The sequence below is a fragment of the Crocodylus siamensis genome, chromosome 11 (genome assembly GCF_052110815.1).
Source record: "Crocodylus siamensis isolate JL-2025a chromosome 11, ASM5211081v1, whole genome shotgun sequence".
Lineage (NCBI taxonomy): Eukaryota > Metazoa > Chordata > Crocodylia > Crocodylidae > Crocodylus > Crocodylus siamensis.
In genome coordinates this window covers 45,973,998-45,996,820 of record NC_143405.1, presented here as the reverse complement: position 1 = coordinate 45,996,820, position 22,823 = coordinate 45,973,998, and the positions used below count along the sequence as shown (strand labels likewise).

The window sequence follows — 22,823 nt, the reverse complement described above, 5'->3', positions numbered from 1 at the left end:
CATCATTCTACTTCCTTTCCTAATTGTTTTTTCCCTCTATCATTTCCAGTTAAAAAATAAAAAAAGTGAAAAGTCAATAAGATGGTGGAGATGGTTTAAAGAGAACATCCAGGTCACAGAGAACATGTTTTAAAAAAGAAATGTTTTCATAGTTAAATAACAATATCTGTTGTATATTGAAACATGTCATGAAGTATGAATTTTCAGCCATCTTTCCCAGGGTGCACCTGGAAAATCCCAAATACACTGTAGAGTTTTACAACTGCATGAAACACTCATGATTTTGAACAAGTATACATGGGCGGATAAAAACCTGATGGCATTCAATACCAAAAAATGCAAGGTACTCCACCTTGGAGGTTGGGGGTAGGAAACCCACATCATGCTTATAGGCTCAGCAGTGCTACACTTGCTAGCACCACAGCCGAAAGGGACTTGGGGGTCATGATTAACCACAAGAAGAACATGAGCCACCAATGCGATGTCACAGCCGCCAAAGCAGGGAAAACTCTGGCTCGCATCCATAGATGCTTCTCAGGCAAATCTCAGGATGTCATCCTCCTGCTGTACTCAGCCTTGGTGAGGCTGCAGCTGGAGTACTGCATCCAATTCTGGGCTCCACAATTTAAAAAGGATGTGGAAAAGCTTGAGAGAGTCCAGAGGAGAGCCACGTGCATGATCAGAGGGCAAGAGAACAAACCTTATGTTGGGAGGCTGAAAGTCATGGGACTCTTCAGCTTGGAAAAAACATAGACTCAGGGGTGGCTTAGTGGCTGTCTATAAGCATATGGGGAGTGTGAATCAGGATTTGGGGGAATACCTGTTCACCAGAGTGCCCCAAGGGATGACAAGGTCAAACAGTCACAAACTCCTCCAAGATGGTTTTAGGCTGGACATAAGGAAAAACTTCTTTACTGTCGAAGCCCCCAAGGCCTGAAATAGACTCCCTCCAGAGGTGGTGCAAGCACCTACTCTGGACTCTTAAGAAACATTTGGACACTTATCTTGCTGGGATCCTTTGACTGTAGCTGACTTCTTGCCCCTGAGGCAGGGGGCTGGACTCAATGGTCTTCCAAGGTCCCTTCCAGCCCTAATGTCTATGAAATCTATGAAATCTCCTAGGGTGCACCTGGAAAATCTCAAATACATTGTAGAGTTTTACAACTGCATAAAGCACTTATGATTTTGAACTGTATACACAAAATGGGCAGCAGTAGACTCCATACAGTCTGCTGCCATGACAGGTAGCTGTGACCTTGTTTCTCTAGTAAGATACCTGGTGTTGGAGATAAGGATGCAGAACCTTCCTCTGGAGAAGAGAACTATCAGAAATTTTCTTTAGGGAGGCTGTAGTCCAGTGCAGACCATACTTTTGGTAGGTGTGCCACAAATTGCTAGGGCTGTGCAAGGCTTCAGACAGAGCTTTGGATCCAGAGAAGCTTTGGAGGCTTCAGGGTCCGAAGCAGCACATCTGGGTCAATGCACTGCCTCATTCGGCTTCCCGAACCGGTTCGGAGCTGCCTCAGAGATCCAGCCATAGGTTATAATGGGGAAACAATAAAATATCTGTAACTTTGTTGTTTTTTGTCCAATTTGGATGACATTTTCAGGGGTGGTAGTCTCTGCATAAAGGATGAAGCCTGCCAAGTTTCAAGAATATTGGTGCAGGGGTCTGGGGGGAACAGCACCCCAAATTCTTGAAAGCAAAACTGGCGTGTCTACATGTTACAACACAGGGGGGTGAAAACCACTAGGGTGGTAGCTCTTACTGAGGCCACAAAGCTTGCCAGGTTTTAAGAAGATCAGTGCAGGGGTTTGGGGGGAACTGCACCTCAAGCTGTGGACAAGCAAAACTGGTGCCATGGGTGCTTGTGGGACTGACTGTGTCTGTCTTGGGGCGGGGAGGGGAGACACTGCTGCAGGCCTGGCTGCTAAGCTGCTGTGTTACCAGTTACCAATCAATCCATCATGATTCACTCAGGAACCAGGGACTCAGGGACAGGGACCAGCTCAGTGCACAGGACCTAGCTACTATATAATGACTTAACGAGCATCAAGTAGCACCTACAAAACCAGGCTAAGGAGAGGAAAGAATCAATACAGACAATTAACTGCCCCAAGACAGATACAGTCTTGGCACAAGTTTTGCCTGTCAGCAGCTAGGGGTGCAAGGCCCAGAACACCCTGCACCAATCTCCTCCACAGCTGGCAGGTGTCGTGGCTGCAGCAGGGGCCACTGTCTCTGCAGCTGTCACCCTGCTGTGCCTTAACACACACAGTGTCACCCATGGCACGAGTTTTGCTTGTCTGCAGCTTGAGGGGCAGTTCCCCCCAAACCCCTGCACCTATCTCCTTGAAACTTGGCAGGCTTTGTGACTTCAGTAAGAGCTACCACCCCTGAAGATTTCACCCCCCTGTGGTGTGACACACAGCCGTGACAGCCATGGCTTTCAAGAATGACTATTGGTCTCGTGCCGGTATTTAGCCTTAGATGGAGTTTACCACCCGCTTTGGGCTGCATTACCAAGCAACCCGACTCCAAGAAGACCCGGTCCAAGAAGACCCCAGGGAGATGGGAGTTCAAGAAGAGTGGTTGCTTCTCAAGGAAGCGTTCCTCAGTGCACAAGCTAAATCTATTCCAACACGGAGGAAAGGCAGCAAGAAGGCACAGCAGCCCCCCTGGCTCTCCAGAGACCTAGCGGACCTACTGTGGCTAAAAAGGAAAGCCTACAAAGGATGGAGGATGGGATTCACCTCCAAGGAGGATTACTCCGCGCTGGTCCGGTCCTGCAGGGAGCAAACCAGGAAAGCCAAGGCTGCAACTGAACTCCAACTAGCTTCAGGCATCAAGGACAACAAAAAGTCCTTTTTGAGGTATGTGGGGAGCCGGAGGAAAAGCAAGGACAATGTTGGACCCCTGCTAAACCAGATGGGGCAACTGACAACTGACGCCCAGGAAAAAGCCAACCTATTAAATAGGTACTTTGCGTCAGTCTTTCATCAGTCACACGGGATGCCCATGCCTGCTATGGGACAGGGAAATCTGGGTGAGGGGGATCCCCTACCCTCCATCAATGCTGACCTTGTGAAGGAACACCGTGAGAAGCTGGATACCTTCAAGTCAGCCGGCCCTGACAACCTGCACCCCAGGGTACTCAAGGAGCTGGCGAGCGTCATAGCCCAGCCCCTGGCACGGATCTTTGAAAACTCCTGGCACTCTGGTGTAGTGCCCGAAGACTGGAAGAAGGCCAATGTGGTGCCGATCTTCAAGAAAGGGAGGAGAGTGGATCCGGCTAACTACAGGCCCATTAGCCTGACTTCTATCCTGGGGAAGATCTTAGAAAAGTTTATTAAGGAGGCCATCCTTGAGGGACTGGCCCAGGCTAACATTCTAAGGGATAGCCAGCACGGGTTTGTTGCGGGTAGGTCTTGTTTGACCAATCTCATTTCCTTCTATGACCAGGTGACCTATCACCTGGACAAGGGAGAAGAGATTGATGTCATATATCTTGACTTCAAAAAAGCTTTTGATCTGGTATCCCATGATCACCTCTTGGCCAAACTGGCCGGTTGTGGCCTTGGCTCCACCATGATCCGCTGGCTGGGAAATTGGCTTCGTGGTCGGACCCAGAGGGTTGTGATTGATGGCAGTCACTCATCATGGTGCCCTGTAACCAGTGGGGTCCCTCAAGGCTCTGTCCTGGGACCCATACTGTTCAACATCTTCATTAACGATGCGGACATTGGAGTCAGGAGTGGACTGGCCAAGTTCGCCGATGACACCAAACTTTGGGGCAAAGCATCCATGCCAGAAGATAGGCGGGTGATCCAGGCTGACCTGGACAAGCTCAGCAAATGGGCAGACGAGAACCTGATGGTGTTTAACACCGAAAAATGCAAGGTTCTCCACCTTGGGAGGAAAAACCTGCAGCACCCTTATAGGCTCGGCAGTGCTACGTTGGTTAGCACTACAGAAGAAAAAGACTTGGGGGTCATCGTTGACCACAAGATGAACATGAGCCTCCAATGCGATGCTGCGGCTAGTAAAGCGACCAAAATGCTGGCGTGCATCCATAGATGCTTCTCGAGCAAATCCCGGGACGTCATTCTCCCCTTGTACTCGGCCTTGGTGAGGCCGCAGGTGGAGTACTGCATCCAGTTTTGGGCTCCACAGTTCAAAAAGGATGTGGAGAAGCTTGAGAGAGTCCAGAGGAGAGCCACGCGCATGATCAGAGGTCAGGAAAACAGATCTTACGATGACAGGCTGAGAGCTGTGGGACTCTTTAGCCTGGAAAAGCGCAGGCTCAGGGGTGATCTGATGGCCACCTATAAGTTTATCAGGGGTGACCAGCAGGATCTGGGGGAACGTCTGTTCACCAGAGCGCCCCAAGGGATGACGAGGTCGAACGGTCACAAACTCCTGCAAGACCGTTTCAGGCTGGACATAAGGAAGAATTTCTTTACTGTCCGAGCCCCCAAGGTCTGGAACAGTCTGCCAGCGGAGGTGGTTCAAGCACCTACATTGAACACCTTCAAGAGTAAATTGGATGCTTATCTTGTTGGGATCCTATGACCCCAGCTGACTTGCTGCCCTTTTGGCAGGGGGCTGGACTTGATGATCTCCCGAGGTCCCTTCCAGCCCTAATGTCTATGAAATTTATGAAATTTGGGGTACAGTTCCCCCCAAACCGCTGCACCAATATTCTTGAAACTTGGCAGGTTTCATAGTCTTAGCAGAGGCTACCATCCCTGCAAGTTTCATCCAAATCGGACAAGAAACAAAGTTGTAGATATTTAATTGATTTCCCCATTATACCCTATGGCTGGATCTCCAAGGCGGCTCTGAAGCTTCAGAGCCGCTTTGGCCAGATTGAGGCAGAAACCTGGTCTGGATCTCTGGATTGGATCATGGCCATCCGAACCAGCTGGATCTGAAGCTGGATCAGATCGCTGCCGACTTGCGCAGGCCTAGTGTTTATTCCCCCACTCCCACTGGGGGACTGTAGTTGAGGTCTGCCTTGCCCGGGTGTAGCAGCCCATCAGGCATTTGTCCCTCTCCCCACTCCAGCAGCAGGGGAGGGGACAAGGGGACATGGCCAGAACTGACTGCCATGGCACCAGCATTCACCTACCTTGCCACAGCTGCAGTGCTGGGGCTGTGGGCTGAGTTGGGCCAGTCTGCAGGTGCTGCTGAAGGTGGACACACAGGGGCCGGCCCAGGTTGTGGGGCTTGGGCAGCAAGCTGACTATGCAGTGGACTGCCCAGGCTGGCTCAGAGATGCCAGCAGACCCAAAGCCTAGCAGCCACCCACCACGGGGGCTTACAGCCCCTGCCGCACACCCTGTTCTGTGCAGTGCTTGCCTGCTGCAGCTACACCACAGGCTGTGCACTGCCCAGGGCCAGTGGGGCTCTTCTGCTTCCCTCACCTCCAGCTGCTGCCACTGATGCCACATGGCTCTGGGTGGGCAGGTGGAAGTTTAGCCCTGTGGCTTCTGCCTAGTGCACAGAGCTCTGGTTCCAGCTCCAGCTGCTTTCCACCTGCTCCCCACCCCCACTCCCACCACAGGGACTGCTTGTCTGGCCAAGTGGGCAGAAGACAGGTAGAGCTGGAGCCAGAGCTCCAGGCGCTGGGCAGAAACCACCAGTCTAAAGCTTTCATTTGAATAGTCAGAAGAGAATATGTCTGAAGCTGTGCCATGAACAACCTCCCCTCTCAGAGGACCTTCTTGCTGATGACTGGCAGTTCATTATAGATTATATGTTGTTACCCCATACTAAATGTTGTTATTTCCCCAGGTTGTCAGTATACACGATGCTTCACAGGCAAATAAGAGGACTTCTCGGAGAATTTAACAACCTAAGATTAAAAAAACCATAACAAATAGCATCAGGACACCTGGATTATAATAAAAATATGTTCTTCCTTAGGATGTCATTTATGCATTTTGATACCTTGCTTTATTTTATGATTTAGTGTAGTTGCAATGAAATAGGAATAGGAAATTTGAGAACAATCTAAAAACGGTATCTTTTCCAGTTTTTATACAGACACTAAAAGTAGAGTAGTGCAGCCATATGTGAAACACTATTAGCAATATATGAAACACTATTATTCTCACCTACAAGTAAATTCCTAACCTCATGGAAGTCTGTGTGGACTTCAGTATTGTCTTCAGTGGGGCTAGGATTGCTTACCACTTGAGCATGCTTGATTTGCTATTAGGAAGAATTTTGCTTTTACTTGATCACAGAAGTCATATTTTTGTGAAAAAAAGCTGAGATAAACACGTAACTCACATTAATATTTATTCTCTTAACTTTAGGGGGAATGGATTGCATCAGGCTTGGTGAGACAATTATTGAGTATTCCAGTGATTTCAGATTCTTTATTACTACAAAACTAAGAAATCCACATTATTTGCCTGAACTAGCTACAAAAGTTTCTCTACTCAACTTTATGATAACTCCAGAGGGACTTGAAGACCAGTTACTCGGTATTGTTGTTGCAAAGGAAAGGTGAGTGTTTGTTTATTGAAAACAACCAAATTAAATACTTTAAACTAGCAGCTTTAGAAACAAATAAAAGATACGTTTATATCAAAACCAAAATTGTTCTTTGTTCTAAGTGATCCTTACTAAGAGAATCTTGGGGCCCTGCTACATGTTCAAATTAAAGCTAGATAGAAACCAGATATAGAATTGTTACACATTTTTCAAGCTCTAACTTTTGTAGCTGGTTGTCTCTTTTTTATAGCTCTTTCCATTTTTATGGTATGTGCCTGGTCTAAATTGCACAATTAACTGGTTAATTGTGTGATAATTACTATGCACTTGTGGCTGGTCTTACTTTGCACGTGTGGTCAGTTTAAATTTAGTCAGTTTAATGCAGTTAACCGGTTAATTGCATTATATATGTAATGTGTAACCAGAGGCCTTGGTTTTTCAGTTGTCTTATCTGTTTGCAAGGGCCATCAGTATTTTTCAGATTCAGATGAGATTTGGAAAACTATACTGATATTTAACTTTACCACTGCATAACCATAATTATTGTTTTCGTATCTAGTCCATAACTTTGCACATGTAAACATGGATATTGGATTTTTAAATTATTTTGTTATTTTTAAATTATTGATGGTAACTCTGAAAATCTTTCCAGTTCTTATTTGTTGTCACATAGAAACAGATTTAATTGGATTTTCTGATGGTCCTGTCTTTTACAGATTGCCTGGTTAAACATGTTAGAGTCCACTTGTTAAAAATCTGACTACATTTAATGAACATTCCATATGATAAACACAGGCAGTACAATACTTGTGCAAATATTTACTCAGAAGCAAGAGTTATAGTACAAGAAAATCAATTTTAGCTGACATTTCCAGAAGTCTGAGTATAAAGTTTTAGACCATAAAACTAAAGCATAGGGTTTAAATTGTTACATGTTTAGGCATCCAAATAGATGATAAGCACTTAAAGCCGTAAAGGATTTAGAGGACAAATTCTGTTATGATTACATAACTTTACTGAAGTTAGTAGAAATATACTAAATATAAGAAACAATTTTACCCCAAATGTCTAGTTTTGGCCTTAATATCTTGCTAAAATAGAGTGAATAATGGGAATTAGCTGTAATAGAATTTAAGTGATTGTCTCTAAACGGAAAAAAGTGAATGGAATACTATACAAAATCTCCAGAAGTAATTGGTTTCCGTAGCACTAATATAACATGATTAATGAGCTCTAATCTTGGCAAATATTAATTTTACAAACATAGGTTAACTATATACAGGTATCAAAATGTGTAATACATAATGCATTAACTTGGGTATATGTTTTGTTTTATTAGACCAGAATTAGAAGAGGAAAGGAATGCTCTCATCCTTCAGTCTGCAGCCAATAATAAACAGCTAAAAGAAACTGAGAAAAAAATTTTAGAGACTTTACAAGTAGCAGAAGGGAATATACTAGAAGATGAGACTGCAATTATGGTCTTAGACTCTGCTAAAATAATGTCTAATGAAATCACTAAGAAGCAACAAGTAAGCGAAGTTAACCTTTGCTTTAAAATTAATAGAGTGATCCCAAAATTAATTGGATAATGTGCTGTGTAAAAAACTAAAGCTTTGCTTCCTAGCAGGAAGACTATGAATTAGAAGTGAAATAAAGAAAACACTGAATGTGAAATGGTAAGGTCAATTCGTAAGACAAAACTATGGATCAATCCTGAAGTTCTTTCTCATGGCTTAATCCGTCAAGGCAAATAACTTTAAAAGGAGTTCTGCCTGGATAAGGATGGAGTAAAAAGTAATGACTTCAGAATTGGGCTCTATATTAAGATAAAGTAAGAATCTAAGTGTTAAACTAATAGAAGACAACATTTTAAAGGAGACAGTAATTACCAAGGCATCTGGATATGAAACTTCAAGCCAGAAACTTCTAAGTTCTGATACTACAACTGCCTCAAACTCATCTCGTTGGTCACAGGTGAATCACACCTGTCTGTATGTTAATTTTCCAATAAGTAAAATGAAAATAATGATTCCACGGGATGTAGTAGAGGAGGCTGTGCACATTGAGAATAGCTATATATGCTAATTATAGCAGGTTATGTTGTTCCCCAGTTTTAGAGAAACCTTTTGGGAAGAAGAGACTCCTTGAGGTGCTATTTTTTAATTTTCTCTGAAATATCCTATTTGTGGAGAATTGTGCCCTGCAGTGAAAATAGCAGAGGGTTATCTCTAAACCTGAATATCGCTCAGCAAAGAAGGGGACAAGTCCATGCTTTCTCTCTTGCCTCTGCTTTTGGACATCACTTCACAGGGGTTCCACTGTGATGATAATCGGCACTACTTTATACAGGCATTTTGCCCTTCGGGAAAGGGGCCAAGGCATTTGCCACCTATAATAGTAATCTTTTCCCAGCCCCAGTCCTCCTAGCTCAACCCATTCCTTCTTCTCAACTATTGAGCTGAATTCCCGCACAAAATGCACACATCTAGGTTATGGATATAAAAATAACTGGGACAGGGGTGCACTGTTTTCTCCACACTCATCTTCACAGCCCTTGGTTTAGAGTATGTCAGCACAGGGATGTGGACTGGCAGAACTAACACCTGCTGTTATCTAGCACTTCATTTATTAGTACCTCGCTATTTTAAAGCTACAATATATACCTAATACTAAGAAACAAATAACTCTCAACTTTTACATTAAATGTATTCTTGTTTCTTTGTTTTCATATAATATTTTTATAAAAAGTGACTGTATTGTAGAATACTTACTGCTAGAATGATTGTTTTAAAATTTGAAATCCAGGCATATTTAAAGACATAATTGTTGTGTTTGATGTGTCTTAAGCCAAGTGACTTTGTGGAAGTATCTTGATGAGTTTTGTCTTGGCTTTTCTGTCTTTGGCTCCACTTCGCTCCATGTAGTCTGTTACTGAAGTCAAGTTGCCCTTGTATGACCCACCTAAGGCTCACTCCAGGACTGAGGCATTAGATGACGAGCATATCTGAGCATGGAAAATGTACTGTACAGTGCACAATAAGCGCATGTTAATAATGGGTGTGTAGTAATAACTATTTCTGTACAAAGGGAAATATTAAAAGTTTTTGTTTTTTTTTTTACTTATGTGTCATTTCTGTTTTAGGTTGCAGAGAAAACAGAAATTAAATTAGCAGAATCTCGAGAAGGCTATAGACCCATTGCAAAGCATTCATCGGTGCTCTTCTTCAGTATTGCAGACCTGGCTAACATTGATCCCATGTACCAGTACTCTCTCAGTTGGTTTGTTAACCTCTTTATCAACTCAATTCATGACAGGTAAATAAAATATTTCTGGGCAAAATCCCATATATTCCTTTCTGTTCTCACCAACAGGATTTAAATTGGGTTTTCTTCTTCTTCTTTGTATCGAAACATTTTCAGAAACATCCTCAAATTTTGGTGGTATGATTTTTTTTCTTCAAGTGGCTGCAGGTATATTTTTGTACAAGTAATTTAGTAAATGCAGGCTGCATTACAGGTGTGAAAAACAAAACAAAACAAAACAGTGCTTTACTTTCAGCTTGGCATGCCCCTACCCCTGGACCAAGCATCCCAAATGGTTCCCTTGGTAATCATGTTTTTCAGAAAATAACACTCCTTATAGATATCTGTTGCAGTGTGCCTTGGAAGAGTCCAAGTCTGGTGTTGAATTAAAACTATGATGGAGTGGTAAGAGTTCTGGTACCCAAGTATGATAGTGATTTCAGTAAATCATTTTGGCTGGGCTTTCAGAAAAGACTTAGGGAGCTGGATGTCTAACTCATTTTGAATGTAATTGAATTCAGTGAGAGCTAGGTGCATAGTTTCCTTAAGGACAATTTCAGCCCTAGTCTATATCCTACCAAACCTTTTCAAAATTATTTTATTTTATTTTATTTGCTTCATTGATTCAATATAAACAGTCATGTTCTCTTTCACTTTCTTTTCTTTTAGTAACAAATCTAAAATTTTGGAGAAGCGCCTTCGTTACCTGAACGATCACTTCACATACAACTTGTATTGTAATGTGTGTCGCTCTTTGTTTGAGAAGGACAAGCTGCTGTTTTCCTTTTTACTCTGCTGTAACCTTCTCATGTAAGATTTATACTTTTTGGAATTTTTTCATAATACAAAACAATCATTTCTCTTCTACTGAAATAATGTGCAAATGGTGGAATACTTGTGCATGTGTTTTGATGAGTATATCTTTAAAGCCTCATCATGAAGTGAATGCTTTTGCTTCCCCCAAATATTTTATTAACTTCCTCCTATTGGGTCTTTATTGCCCTTTGCAAAGAGGTGGGATGATGCTGTGTAATAGGGTTGCAGTTATTTTTTTAAATAACAATTGCCATTATTTAAAAAATATTTCAGGTTAAAATTCTCCAAGGCAGTGGTTTCTCTTTTCAACAGCTTTGCTTGGCATATATCACAACTCCTTTCTTGTAAAACTTTTCTCTTCACCTCCCCTTTCTTTTCACTTTTGTGTCTTTGCCCATTTCTCAGCGACAAAGATGATAAAGTGCTGCTGATCCTACCACACAATGTGGTGTATGTGTGTGTGTGTGTGTGTGGTGGCTGGCAGAGGAAAGAGAACCATAAATTATCTATTGCAGGGATTGTCAACCAGGGGTACATGTACCCCCAGGGGTACTTAGAAAAGTCGTAGGGGGTACGTGTGTGTGTGAGTGGGGACAGAGTGCAGGGATGGAGTGTGACCCAGGTGGAGTGCAGCAGCGGCGTCTCCCCTGGCACATTCTCGCACTTTGGCTCTTACCTGGGAGAGGGGAAGGGATCCACCAGATGCCGCTAGCCCCATGCTACACACCATGGCACCTCCCTGCCTCCCACCCCAGTTCACTCTTCTGATTGTCTGAGAGGCAGTCAGCCTGAGAACAGCAGTCTGCCCTCCTCCCCCCCCCAATCCATACAGCGAGCCCCAGCCCCCTGCACTGCGGGTGCAGAGCTGCCTTGTGAGGGGGGCAGTTAGGGAGAGGGGTTGGGCTGCAGTGCTGTGTGGGCCCAGGGCCAGCCGGGAGAGGGTGCAGCTTTGGGAGACAGCAGCTGCACTGGGCATTCTGCTGTTACACCCTCCCCTTACTAAAAAGAAGCATTTCACATGGGAGGTGGGGGTTGAGCCCAGCATGTCTGGCAGCTCCAAGCCCGGCAGGAAGCCAAGATGTGCATTAACCCATGAGGGGCTGTCCCCGCCAGTGCAGCTCTGTGCCAGCCGGGGCAGGCCCCATGGCATTGGCCCCAGGGGGTGGGCAGGCAGCAGCAAAGGCTCAGTTCCTCAGCAGGGCTCCAGCTCAGCCACAGCGGCCCTTTGGCGTGCCCTGGAGAAGCTCCAGCTGGAGCACAGCATTGGTGGCCAGCAGCAGCTGTGCTCACAGCCTGGCTGAGCTGCACCATGGGTGAGGAGCACAGCTTGGAGCAGGGAGGAGCTGCACTGTCCCACAGGGGCTGAGGCGCTCACTGACTTTCTTCCTCCTGCACTTGAGCGACTTCTTCCTTTGCCGCTGAGCCCTGCCTGTCCCTCATACCCGGGCTCACAATGCCTCTGCCAGAGGCCATAGGACTCTACCTAAGGCCTCCTGGTTGGGACTCTGTGAAGGCTTGAGACCTGCTTGTCAGGCTGCTGCTGCCACAGTCACATGTGAGCCCACCCGCATCCTGCTGAGTGGTGCCTATGCAGCTTGTAGAGGGGCGCTGCTGCCCTCGCCCCGCCCCCCCCCCCGCCCTGCTTCTGGGAGCAGTGTGATAGGTGGGCTCCTGGGACCCACTGTGGCAGGCAGGTTGGTGGTCACACAGCCCCTGTCAAACATGACACAGGGCACCATTCAGCCCTGTCTGACGTGTGCAGCCAGCCCTGCCTGGAGGCAACCAGGGGTGATGTAGTGTTATTACCCCAGCCCAGCCAGCAGTGGCTGCAGCTGGTTCCCCTTGAGCCATGAAAGCCCATGTGGCTGCCCCGTGCTGAGGGGGCTCTGTGTGCTCCCGCCAGTAACGTTAAAAATGGAAAAAATATAAAGGGGTATAGACAGAAAGGGTACAGTTGTTAAAAAAGGTTAAAAAACCCCTGCTCTATTGGAAATATTACAGTAGCATTTTTATGTATATGTTTCTGAAAAAAATTGGGAAGTTATTTAAGTTGCTTAACTGTAAACCATTTTAATATACAGCATTTGCCAACTTCTCAAACAAATGTGTCCATATCTCCTTCCACATTGTCACCTTACAGACTCAACAACCTTCTTGAACTGATTTATAAAGCTACTATCTTCTCCTCTTCAAGTGTCTTCTAAAAGACCTGCTTTTGCCATAAAACCCAAAAGAAACCAGTCTATTATTGATGGGCAGAGTTGATTTTATTTATTTATTATTTCTCAATCATTTAAAGTAGGGGTGCTCAACCCCTGACCCACATGTCATCCGGGCCTCAGGGCTCCCCCAGGTCCAGAAATTGGCGGTGGGGGAGTGTTGGCACCACTCCCCTGCTGCCAGATTTCCAGATCTGTGGGGAGCCCTAAGCCCTGCATATTGGATGGGCACCTGATACCAGTGTGCAGGGCTAGGTAGGGGTGGCACCAGGCCCCAGGAATCTACTACCAGTGTGGAAGATTGGGAAGGGGTGATACAAGGCCCCTGGGACCCAATCCCTGTGCATAGGGCATCGAGGGTTGGTGTTGGGACTCAGGGCCTGATCCTGCCTTGTAAGGCTCAATCAGGCCCACAGGCCAATTCCAGGTCACTTATCTGGTCTGTGGGGCCAAAAGGTTGGGCACCACTGATTTAAGCATAAAAGGGAACTTGTACATGTGATTGTATGTTTGATCTTCCACTCTTAAATTGATCTTGAGCCAGGGATCTCAGGTGCTATTGTAATATAAATATTATTAGATAATAACGGAGCATAATTCTTTTAAAACAACTTTTATGTTATGGTATATCCATTTTTTTCGTATAACTGAGCATTATCTGGAATTACTTGTGAATGCAGGGCTAAGAAAGAAATAGAACTTCAAGAATTTATGTTCTTATTAACTGGAGGAGTGGGTCTCAAGAACAAATACAAGAACCCAGATCCATCGTGGCTACCAGATAAGAGCTGGGATGAACTGTGTCGTGCAAGTGAAATTCCAGCTTTTAGAGGACTGAGGTACCAATAAACATCCAGTGTGAAATTCTCTATAACTCATTTTGGTAAAAACAAGAAATATTTCTAAGTAATTTTGGACCCTAGAATACTAAAGTTATATTTATAACTGAACCACACAAAGTATGCCTCACCTTCAGAAGTCTGCATGCTGCTTGGCCTGGCCTGGCCTGGCCTGCAGCAGAGCAGACCAGTGCAGGGCACAGCCCTCCTGCCTCAAGCTTTTGGCAGCGTCCAGCAAGCCAGATAGGTTCAAACTGGTAAGCTGGATATGGCCTGCAGACCATATTTTGCCCACCCCTGCCCTATGAATTTAGAGCCAGTGCACACAAATAGCATGACCTGCTTTGATTCTGGGGCATCTTTGAGGCTAGGGCCTGAAGCACTGTAGCTTACTTCATGGAGAAACGAACCCCATTTTCTGACAGAATGACCAAAAAGGTATTTCAGGAGGGATCGATCTTACATGCATTCTTTCTATTAAAGATAAAGATGAGCTTTAGTAGAAGGGTCAGGAAGGAGAGAGGGTTGTGATTTCAACTCATGATAGGCCCAGAATTTCTCCCTTTGCTTCCCCTGCAGAAAGGAAAATCTCTCTGAATTCTTTTGTTTGGGAGTGGGTTTTTCTGCCACATCTATCTGGAAGAATCAGGAGGTTCACTTTCCAAACCAAATTCATCTCCCAAGATCCAAGCAGACCTGGAGGAACTATTGGTGGTCAGAACCAAGCAGAATAGAGGCTTTGTTCCTGCACAGCAGTGGGGGGAATGGGAGGAGAGGCACCTATGTTTCAGCACAGGGAAGGTCTAGTACAGGGGTGGACAATTATTTTCAGAGAAGGGTCGCCTACCCAGTTTTGGCAGGCCCAGTTTTGGCCCCATAGGTGGCCCTGCCCCTTGACAGGTGCCCCGCCCCCTGGTCACCATATTGGGACCAATGTCTCAACGTCTTGGGACCAATGTCCCAGGGCCAGCACCAGTGGGGCCAAGAGCGGGGCGCAGGCTGGCAGGGGTCTGTGGAGCTGGGCTGGGCTGCACCAGCAGGGAGGTGGGAGCTGGCTTGGCTCCATAGAGCCCCTGACAGCTGGGACCCTGTGCTCCTGTCACCCTGCTCTGGGCCCCGCTGGTGCTGACCTTGGGACACCGGTGTGAGCCCTGGGCTCCCACTGGCTCCCCACCTGCTCAGACCCAGTGCCCCCCAGCCCTGCGGTACAGGTGGGGGGCAGCACACAGTCCCGACCCCCCTGCTTGCTGGAAGAGAAGAAGCTGGTGCTGAGCATGGGGAAGAGTGGCCCCTTGCACACCCCATGGCCGATGCCCCACACTGCAGGCACTCGCAGCCCGCATGGGGCTGTCTGGAGCAGGTGCAGGCAGGCTGCGAGTAGCTGCAGTGCAGGGCACTGGCCATGGGGTGGGCGAGGGGCTGCTTTTCCCTATGCTTAGCATCAGCTTGTAACCTGCCCCCACTGCCACTGAGTGCAGTGGAGTGGGGAAGGCAGCCCTTCCCCGCCCCATGCCCGGTGCCCCGCACTGCAGCCGCTCATAGCCTGCCTGGAGCTGCTGTGCCTGCTCCAGACAGGCCTGCACGGGCTGCAAATGCCTGCAGCATGGAGCGTCAGCCATGGGGTGGGTGAAGGGCCACTTTTCTCCATGCAGAGAAGGAGCCCAGGGGGGAAGCAGCCCCTCCTCCGCCCCACAGCTGGTGCCCCGCACTGCAGGCACTCGCAGCCTGTATGGGCTGTCCAGAGAGGGCACAGGCAGCCTCGCGCAGGCTGCAAGCAACTGCAACATGGGGCACCAGGCATGGGTGGGAGGGGCCGCTTCCCCCGCCTCGCGCTCCTTCCCTGCCTGGGGTCCCCCCCCAACTTACCTGAGCTTCCTGCGCTGGGGCAGCCACGTGCTCCCAGCCCAGAAGGGGCTGGGGCTTCTGGCTGGGGGGTGGGCCCAGGCAGCCCCACTGTTGTTGGAGCTTGCTGGGCTTTCCCTGGGACCTAATGCCCTTGGTTTCTGTCACTTTTGACAGGAACCAAGGGCAAAGAAATATTAATTTTCTACATTTTTTTTAGGAGCCTTGTGGGCCAGATAGAATGGCCTTGCAGGGTGCATCCTGCCCATGGCATATTTTGCCCACCCCTGGTCGAGTAAGTAGTAGAGTGAGTAACCATGGGATTCATTGCAGATTGCTGGAAGGAATGAGAATATAGAATGAATTTTATTAATTACATTGCACATGATCTTCCAATTTAATTATCTTCAATCAGCATGAAAAACTAAACTCCAACGTTTACAGTATTAGTCAGTACTTTTTCCTTTAGGAATCATGTTACTGAAAACATAAGTGAATGGCGAAAAATCTATGATGGCAAAGATCCACAAAACCTTCCTTTACCAAAACCAATGAACACGATGTTGAATGAGCTACAAAAGATGATCCTTATTCGGTGCCTCAGACCAGATAAGGTAAAAGGATATGCAAATGTGTTTGTAGATGATAACTTCACAACAATCAGTTTGTGCTGATTGTTATAACATCTAGTTTCTTTTTCAAGTGCTTGTCTGTACATAATGGCATTTCTCCAGTGCAAGTGTACTTTGTATATTTAAGATGGGTGAGAAGATTTTTGGCCCTCATAAGCGCTTTGATCCTGTACCACAGGCATTGTCTGCTTCATCATCTGCTTCACTGCTACAGCATCACTCTTATACATTGCTCTTATACATACTAAGGCATAAGGGGCTCAGCCATCCCGTTCTAATGATTTATAGCTTCAGAGCCATGGTAAGGCCCATATTCTTGGCGGACTCAGCAGATTGTATTGTTATATAGATTTAAGGCATCTGGTGTTAGCAGGGATTTAGTGCATCTAATATAGTCTTTAGACATTCAGAAACATTACTTTTTTAAAATTTGTGTTAGGAAAATAAATTCTGGTAACTGGCCAAGCCAAGACCTTAAATAAAGTCTCTGAGTTTTAAGAACTGCCTTTCCTATGAAGTGGCTGTCTATCATTAATGATGGCCACAAGGGGTTTTGTTTGCCTCAGAAGAGGGTACAGAGTAAAAAATATTCTGTCTGTTGATCTCTTTCAAAAAAGGACTTAGTAGGTTTGCTTCAAACCTTTCCTTTGGACCATTCACTGAGGCCATTCTCAGCTCCAGGCAGGCAAAATTGTCGACAAGAATCTTCTTATCTAGCCTCCAGCCTAGTTTGCCTATGCATTAATCCGGCCCTGTCCAGCATGCAATGGAGAAGAGACATTTTTCATCTTTCCTTTTCTGAGGATGCTGGCTGGCCAGTTTTAACTCTGTTAAACTTGAGTTGTTTATAAGAACCTAAGAAGTACCATGCTAAATCAGGACAATGGTCCATCTAATTCAGTATCCTGTCTCTGATGGTGACAAAAGTGGGTGCTTTAGAGGCAGAGCATATGAGTAGAGTCTTTCTAGAGTTATTTGTCCGTTTCATACCCTCCTTGGAATCCACTGTCATTGATTGAGATGTTCCAAATGGTTCTGTTAGTCTACTGAGTGACCCTTCAGCTAGTTGTGTAGCTGGAATGGCAGTGTAATAGACTGTTTTAATTCAATGCAGAATTGTTACTTTTTCTTGACTCTGTCCTTGCCTGCCCCTTGTTGTGCAAACATTCTCCAGTGGACTCTTTGTATTGTGTCAGCATCACAGCTTGGCACAAGATAGCTGCAAGAATACCAGGGATTAGGTCCCAAGGATGTAGAAGAGCTGTACAGAGTAACTGCGCTACTCAGTTGATGTATTATCCCTATCCAGCTCCTTGTTTTACATAATGATTTGAGAAACAACAAATAGGATGAAAGCAATTTTGCATACAACAAAAATTATATTTACTCTTTTAAACAGGTTAGTCTGGCCATAACAGTCTTTGTAACGGATAAACTGGGGAAGAAGTTTGTAGAGCCACCACCGTTTGATTTAACAAAAAGTTACTTGGATTCAAACTCAACAACCCCACTAATATTTGTGCTATCTCCAGGAGCGGATCCTATGTCCAGTAAGTATATGCTATGGAGTTTTTCATTTCCTAGCTCTACAAAACAGTGACAGAGAGGCAGACTATTAGAAATGTACAGCTTTTCAGATTAAAGGCCTGTTTCTCCCTTTTCTTGCACCTTGTGGGTTCATTTTTACCTTTGTAAATAGGTTTAGAATGTTGTTAGGTCAGGCTGGTTATATACTGTAACATTTGATGAATTATGAAAAAAACTTGCATCTAAATAATATACCATCATGTTGTACATAGTTTTCAACAAAACAGTTATTTAATTCCCTTCCCTGCCATCAAAGTTTAATTGACTCAATTGATAAAAGATTGCACCTTTCATTCAAGGTCTTCTGAAATTTGCAAATGATAAAAGCATGGTTGGAAATAAGTTTCAAGCCATCTCACTGGGACAAGGACAAGGACCTATTGCTGCAAAAATGATTAAAGAAGGAATGGAAGAAGGGACCTGGGTTTGCTTGCAGAATTGTCATCTGGCTGTTTCCTGGTTGCCAGTGCTAGAGAAAATCTGTGACGAATTTAACAGTGAAACCTGTCATCCTTTTTTCAGACTTTGGCTCACCAGTTACCCATCTCCTAAGGCACAGTATCTGTTTAATATTGTGTAATAAACACTTCCACCAAAAAAAAATCACCATGCAGTTCTGGCTCAAGGAAGGAGCACATTTTTTTAAAATATACCCATCCTACTACAAGATTATTATGAAAAATAATAATTTTTCAAATTATATATAATCAAAATAGAATCAACAAATATTAGAATAAAATATATGTAGATTCTTTATTACAAAACAGTGAATTTTCTGCTTAATATTTATGTTTTGCACTCAAAAATATGGTTTTAATTTTGAATGGTCAAGAAAGTAAAGGTACAAGGTACTTAAAAGTATATTTATGTTTTGCTTTATGTTCAGTTCCAGCATCTATATTTTGACTGTTTATTGCTTGGAACAAATCATGATGAAACAATGATATTTTATTTGCAGAAGAGTCATGTACATTACTTTATTTTAGTGAAAAAAATGTCACTATTTTCACATTTAATTTTAAATTACAAAAAAACCCCTAACATATTTTTTATTCAAATCAATTATAAACTGATAAAGTTTTATCTCAGTGCTTTGCAAACATTTTAAGGCACTTCCTCTGCTTTGAGGAATTTATAGTCTAGGAACCTAATCCTGAAAACACGTTCTTATTAGGAAGGAGGAGAAAATGTGGAAGCATTCTCAGCTTTTTTTATGTTGGCAAAAAGTGGTTTTGCTGTTAGGTCTACATCTACTGTAGCAGTCTTTATAGCCCTAGCTCATATAAGCAGAAGTTGTTTCAGCCAGAGAGTAGTCATGGTCTACAATACAAAAAAGAACAGTAAGGATGGCTTTTGGGTTTTTAATGTTTTAGGCAGTAATGTAAATCTGTTGAACATAAGTGACTGCATTGTCCCTTTGCATACAATCTGCACATTTTATTGCTCTCCATCAGTTTGCCACGTATTATCTAAGGCCTGAATTTGGCATTGTGCATTCAATTTTTAAGACTTTGAATATCAAGAACACGTTAAAAATACAAATACGTCCCAGGGACATCTCATCTTTTGCTGGTTTTAATATATACATTGTAATATATACATTTGACATAAGAGCTATATGCTGTAAGAGACACAACAGAGAAGCACTAATCCTTACAAAGTAACAGTTTTCCACATTTACCTAATGCAGTGTTACTATTTGTTTCATCTAGTTTCCAGCTACCATTCTGCAGAATGGAGTAAAGATGACAAATGAGCCTCCTACTGGCCTCCGGTTAAACCTACTACAGTCGTATCTTTCTGATCCTATTTCTGATCCCAGTTTCTTCTCTGGCTGCCCTGAAAAGGAGTTGGTAATTTGCTTGCCTTTTACAATTTTTTAAATATGTTTTTTTATCAGCAAATGTACTTTATCACCAAATTAAAATCTAAAACATTCCTTAAAATTATGAACTCTTGTTCTGAGTGACAATAAATATCGAAAGCGAATGAAGACTCTCATGCAGCTAGAGGTCAAATAGGTGTTATTAAATTATCAAAGCTGGAAATCCCCATGCCAATTACCCTGTAGTAAAACAAAAACAGTAGGAAGTCCCTCAATGGAGGAAGGAACTCTCTGGGGCTCTACCAGTGTGAGATGTCCATAAAACAAAGTCTTTAGTCTCAGCCTTATAGGCTAGGGCCAGACATTCAAAAAGCCTGAGCCTGAATTGATTCAGCCTTTGAATTGATTCAACCTATGGTACCAACCATACAGACAATCCCTCCGGACTGAGAAAATCCAGGCACATGCCTGCAGTGGCTCAGGCTAGAAGCCAGGGGGAGCTAGAGCAGAGGGGGGCATGGCCAGGCCCTGGCAGGACTTCCTCATTAGGAAGATCTGCCTATAGGTCCCAGGCTTTTCCCTGATGGCTGCACAAGGGGTGGGAGCGATGTCAGCCCCCAGACCCTTGCTAAAATTCTGAGGTAAGGTAGGGTATGCAGTGCATGCATCTGTTGGTACAGAGCTTTTCAATTTCCTTCCCTGCTTGTCAGACTGTCTGCAGCAAACTGACAGGGAAGCGAGGCAGCCCAGAGCTGATAAGAGTCTTTATTGCCCAATTAGCAAAACAATAGCCTCTCTCTCATTACTTCAAACTCTTCTTAAACAGTTTATGGGGGTATTAATTAGCTCCAAAAGCTCTGTTCTGTCTGCCTGCCTGTCCCTATGAAATTGGAGAGATGCACACACAGACACTTCTCAACATTAGCTAAGATAGGACATGCTTAGGGTCTGTGGGGCTGGGGTCCATGCTGTGGGAGATGGGAGGGGGGTGATTTCCTGCTTGAGCAGCAAGGAGGGTTAGGACAGGGGGGAGCCAGCAGACTCTTCCTACTGTTTTTTTACTCCACTCTGCTGGAACCTTATACAACACTAGCTAGCCTTCCACATGCTGGCTATGGTCCGTGCCGTGGGAGACGGGAGGAAGAGATCCCTGCTTAAGCAGCAAGTGGTGAGAGGGGAAGGGGAGGGGGGCATGGGGAAGCCAGCAGACCCTGCTGTGTCTGCAAGTCTGTGCAGAGGAGCTCTGCATAGGAAGCAGAGAGGAGGGATGAGCCCTGCTGTGGAGCAGAGAGCCCTGCCCAGCCCAGAGAGAATGCCAGGATGCTGGGGGTATCTGGTTTATTTTAAACCAGCAAGGGGTCTGGGACAGATATTGCATAAACTGGTTTGACCCAAATCAGTTAAACCTGGTCTAATGTAGTATCAGACTTATCTCAAACCGGTTTCAGTCATTTTCAAACTGATTTATGTGCATTGAACATTTGTTCTGTTACAGGTTTAAACCAGTTTCTGATCACTTAAACCAGTTTATGTGCAAAGTCTGTCCCTAGTCATAAGAATTATTGGTTATTGAACCACTCATTGCAGCACACTGTCCACTGCTCCCAGCTTGTTATTTGTTGGGAATAAGTGCATAGTTAGTGCAAAGGACTCGTTTCCATGTAAAGCTACAGTAATTAAATGAAACGGAAAAAAACTACTAAATCACTTCTTTCCAAGCAAAACCCAGATAGACAAACACCATTCTTGAGCCATACCTATTAAACATACAGAAGTGGAGATAGGGGGAGGAGGGACTATTGTGCTGTTCTAAGACAGGGGAACCCCTTCCTTAATCCCAGTTGGCAATCAGCTGAATTCAAGGGTAGGTTTGAGCTATCACATCACCAGTATCTTAACCTAATCTTGTTCCCATAAAAACACAGGATAATCATTGCTGAGTTAATGATCATTGGAAAGATGTTCTCATTAGCAGAGTGCAATGTTATCAACTGTTACTAGTTAATAAAGAAAGGTCCCATCCTGCAGACTCTTGCTTCTGAATATAGTACTATGGGACTCAGTGAAACCAACCGACACTGAAGGATTAGCCTCTAGCACATTAAATATTAAGTACATCTGTTATACAGTCTTATACTAAGGTTTCAAAAATATCAAGTGATATTCAAATTCCAGTGCTTTTATCTTACACTCACTATTTGGTAATTTACTGTGTTTGCTTACCAGCCATCTGCCTAAACTGAAGATCATGTGCAGCTTAGACCAATAATCATTTTTATTTTGTTTTCTTTTATTTTCTTAAAGATATGGGAAAAATTGCTATTCGGGGTTTGCTTTTTTCATGCTCTGGTTCAGGAAAGAAGGAAATTTGGGCCTCTTGGTTGGAATATCCCCTATGGATTTAATGAATCAGATTTGCGAATCAGTATCAGACAGCTGCAGGTAAAGTAATGTATAGCATAATAGAAGCTGTGTTATATGCTCATACAGTTGTAGGCAGATTTCCACAGCTATAATTCATGTTTCTGTGGGTGCTGAGACAGAGATAAATAATGAAGACTGTTGTTATATTTATGAAAATATTAAGTCATTCATGAGATTAAGAGAAATCTGAAAGTGTTCACAAAGCTAATTTGAATACATAACAATGGAATTAAATCTGTTTGCTAAAAGAGGAATCACTTTCTAGTGGGTAACATCACTCTAGGGAAAGCTGTTTGAGGGTTGGTCACTGGTCTTAACTATCAGAAGAAGTTTTGAGACACAGAAGATGGTCAAAGAATTCCTGTCCAAGTAAGTTCAGGGGTCATGTCAGTATGTGACCAACTAACCTACTAAGAGTTTAGGGAAGTAATTACAAATGTTGAAACTGAGTAATTGGAAAAGCTTTAAAAAGAGTGTCACCAGGACTTTTTTGTTCCAGTACAAACATAGACATACCTGGTCTTAGGATAAATGCAGAGTCTTCCTAGCCCAAGAAACATCACAAGGGAACTGGCAACAAAAAGACACATGGCTCGGTAGGAAAAGTAGGCTGAGGAAGTATTCTAATATTAGAAAAGCCTTAGTCTGTCTGTCCCTAATGCTTTATTCGCACTCTGATTGACTGTCTGAAACAATCAATCAGAGTGTGAGCATTCAGACATGACAGTGGTGGCAGAGCGGGGGGGGTGGGGGGGGGGGAATGCTGCCGTGCAGCCTGAGGTGACAGCAGCAACAGACTGGCGGGGAGGCAGCTCTGTCCCAAAGTGG

The 22,823-nt window shown here is 44.4% G+C and overlaps 1 protein-coding gene across 1 annotated transcript in view; it reads left to right on the top strand.

Moving 5' to 3' along the window:
* Positions 1-22,823, top strand: part of DNAH12 (dynein axonemal heavy chain 12) — a 162,828-nt gene that overhangs the window by 123,557 nt on the left and 16,448 nt on the right. Inside the window, exons 57-66 of the mRNA XM_090022245.1 lie at positions 6,325-6,517; positions 7,845-8,037; positions 9,651-9,823; positions 10,481-10,621; positions 13,527-13,685; positions 15,997-16,141; positions 17,559-17,709; positions 18,046-18,299; positions 19,459-19,599; positions 21,876-22,013. Coding sequence (XP_089878371.1) covers positions 6,325-6,517; positions 7,845-8,037; positions 9,651-9,823; positions 10,481-10,621; positions 13,527-13,685; positions 15,997-16,141; positions 17,559-17,709; positions 18,046-18,299; positions 19,459-19,599; positions 21,876-22,013 — 1,688 coding nt within the window. The remainder of the gene's footprint in view (positions 1-6,324; positions 6,518-7,844; positions 8,038-9,650; positions 9,824-10,480; positions 10,622-13,526; positions 13,686-15,996; positions 16,142-17,558; positions 17,710-18,045; positions 18,300-19,458; positions 19,600-21,875; positions 22,014-22,823) is intronic.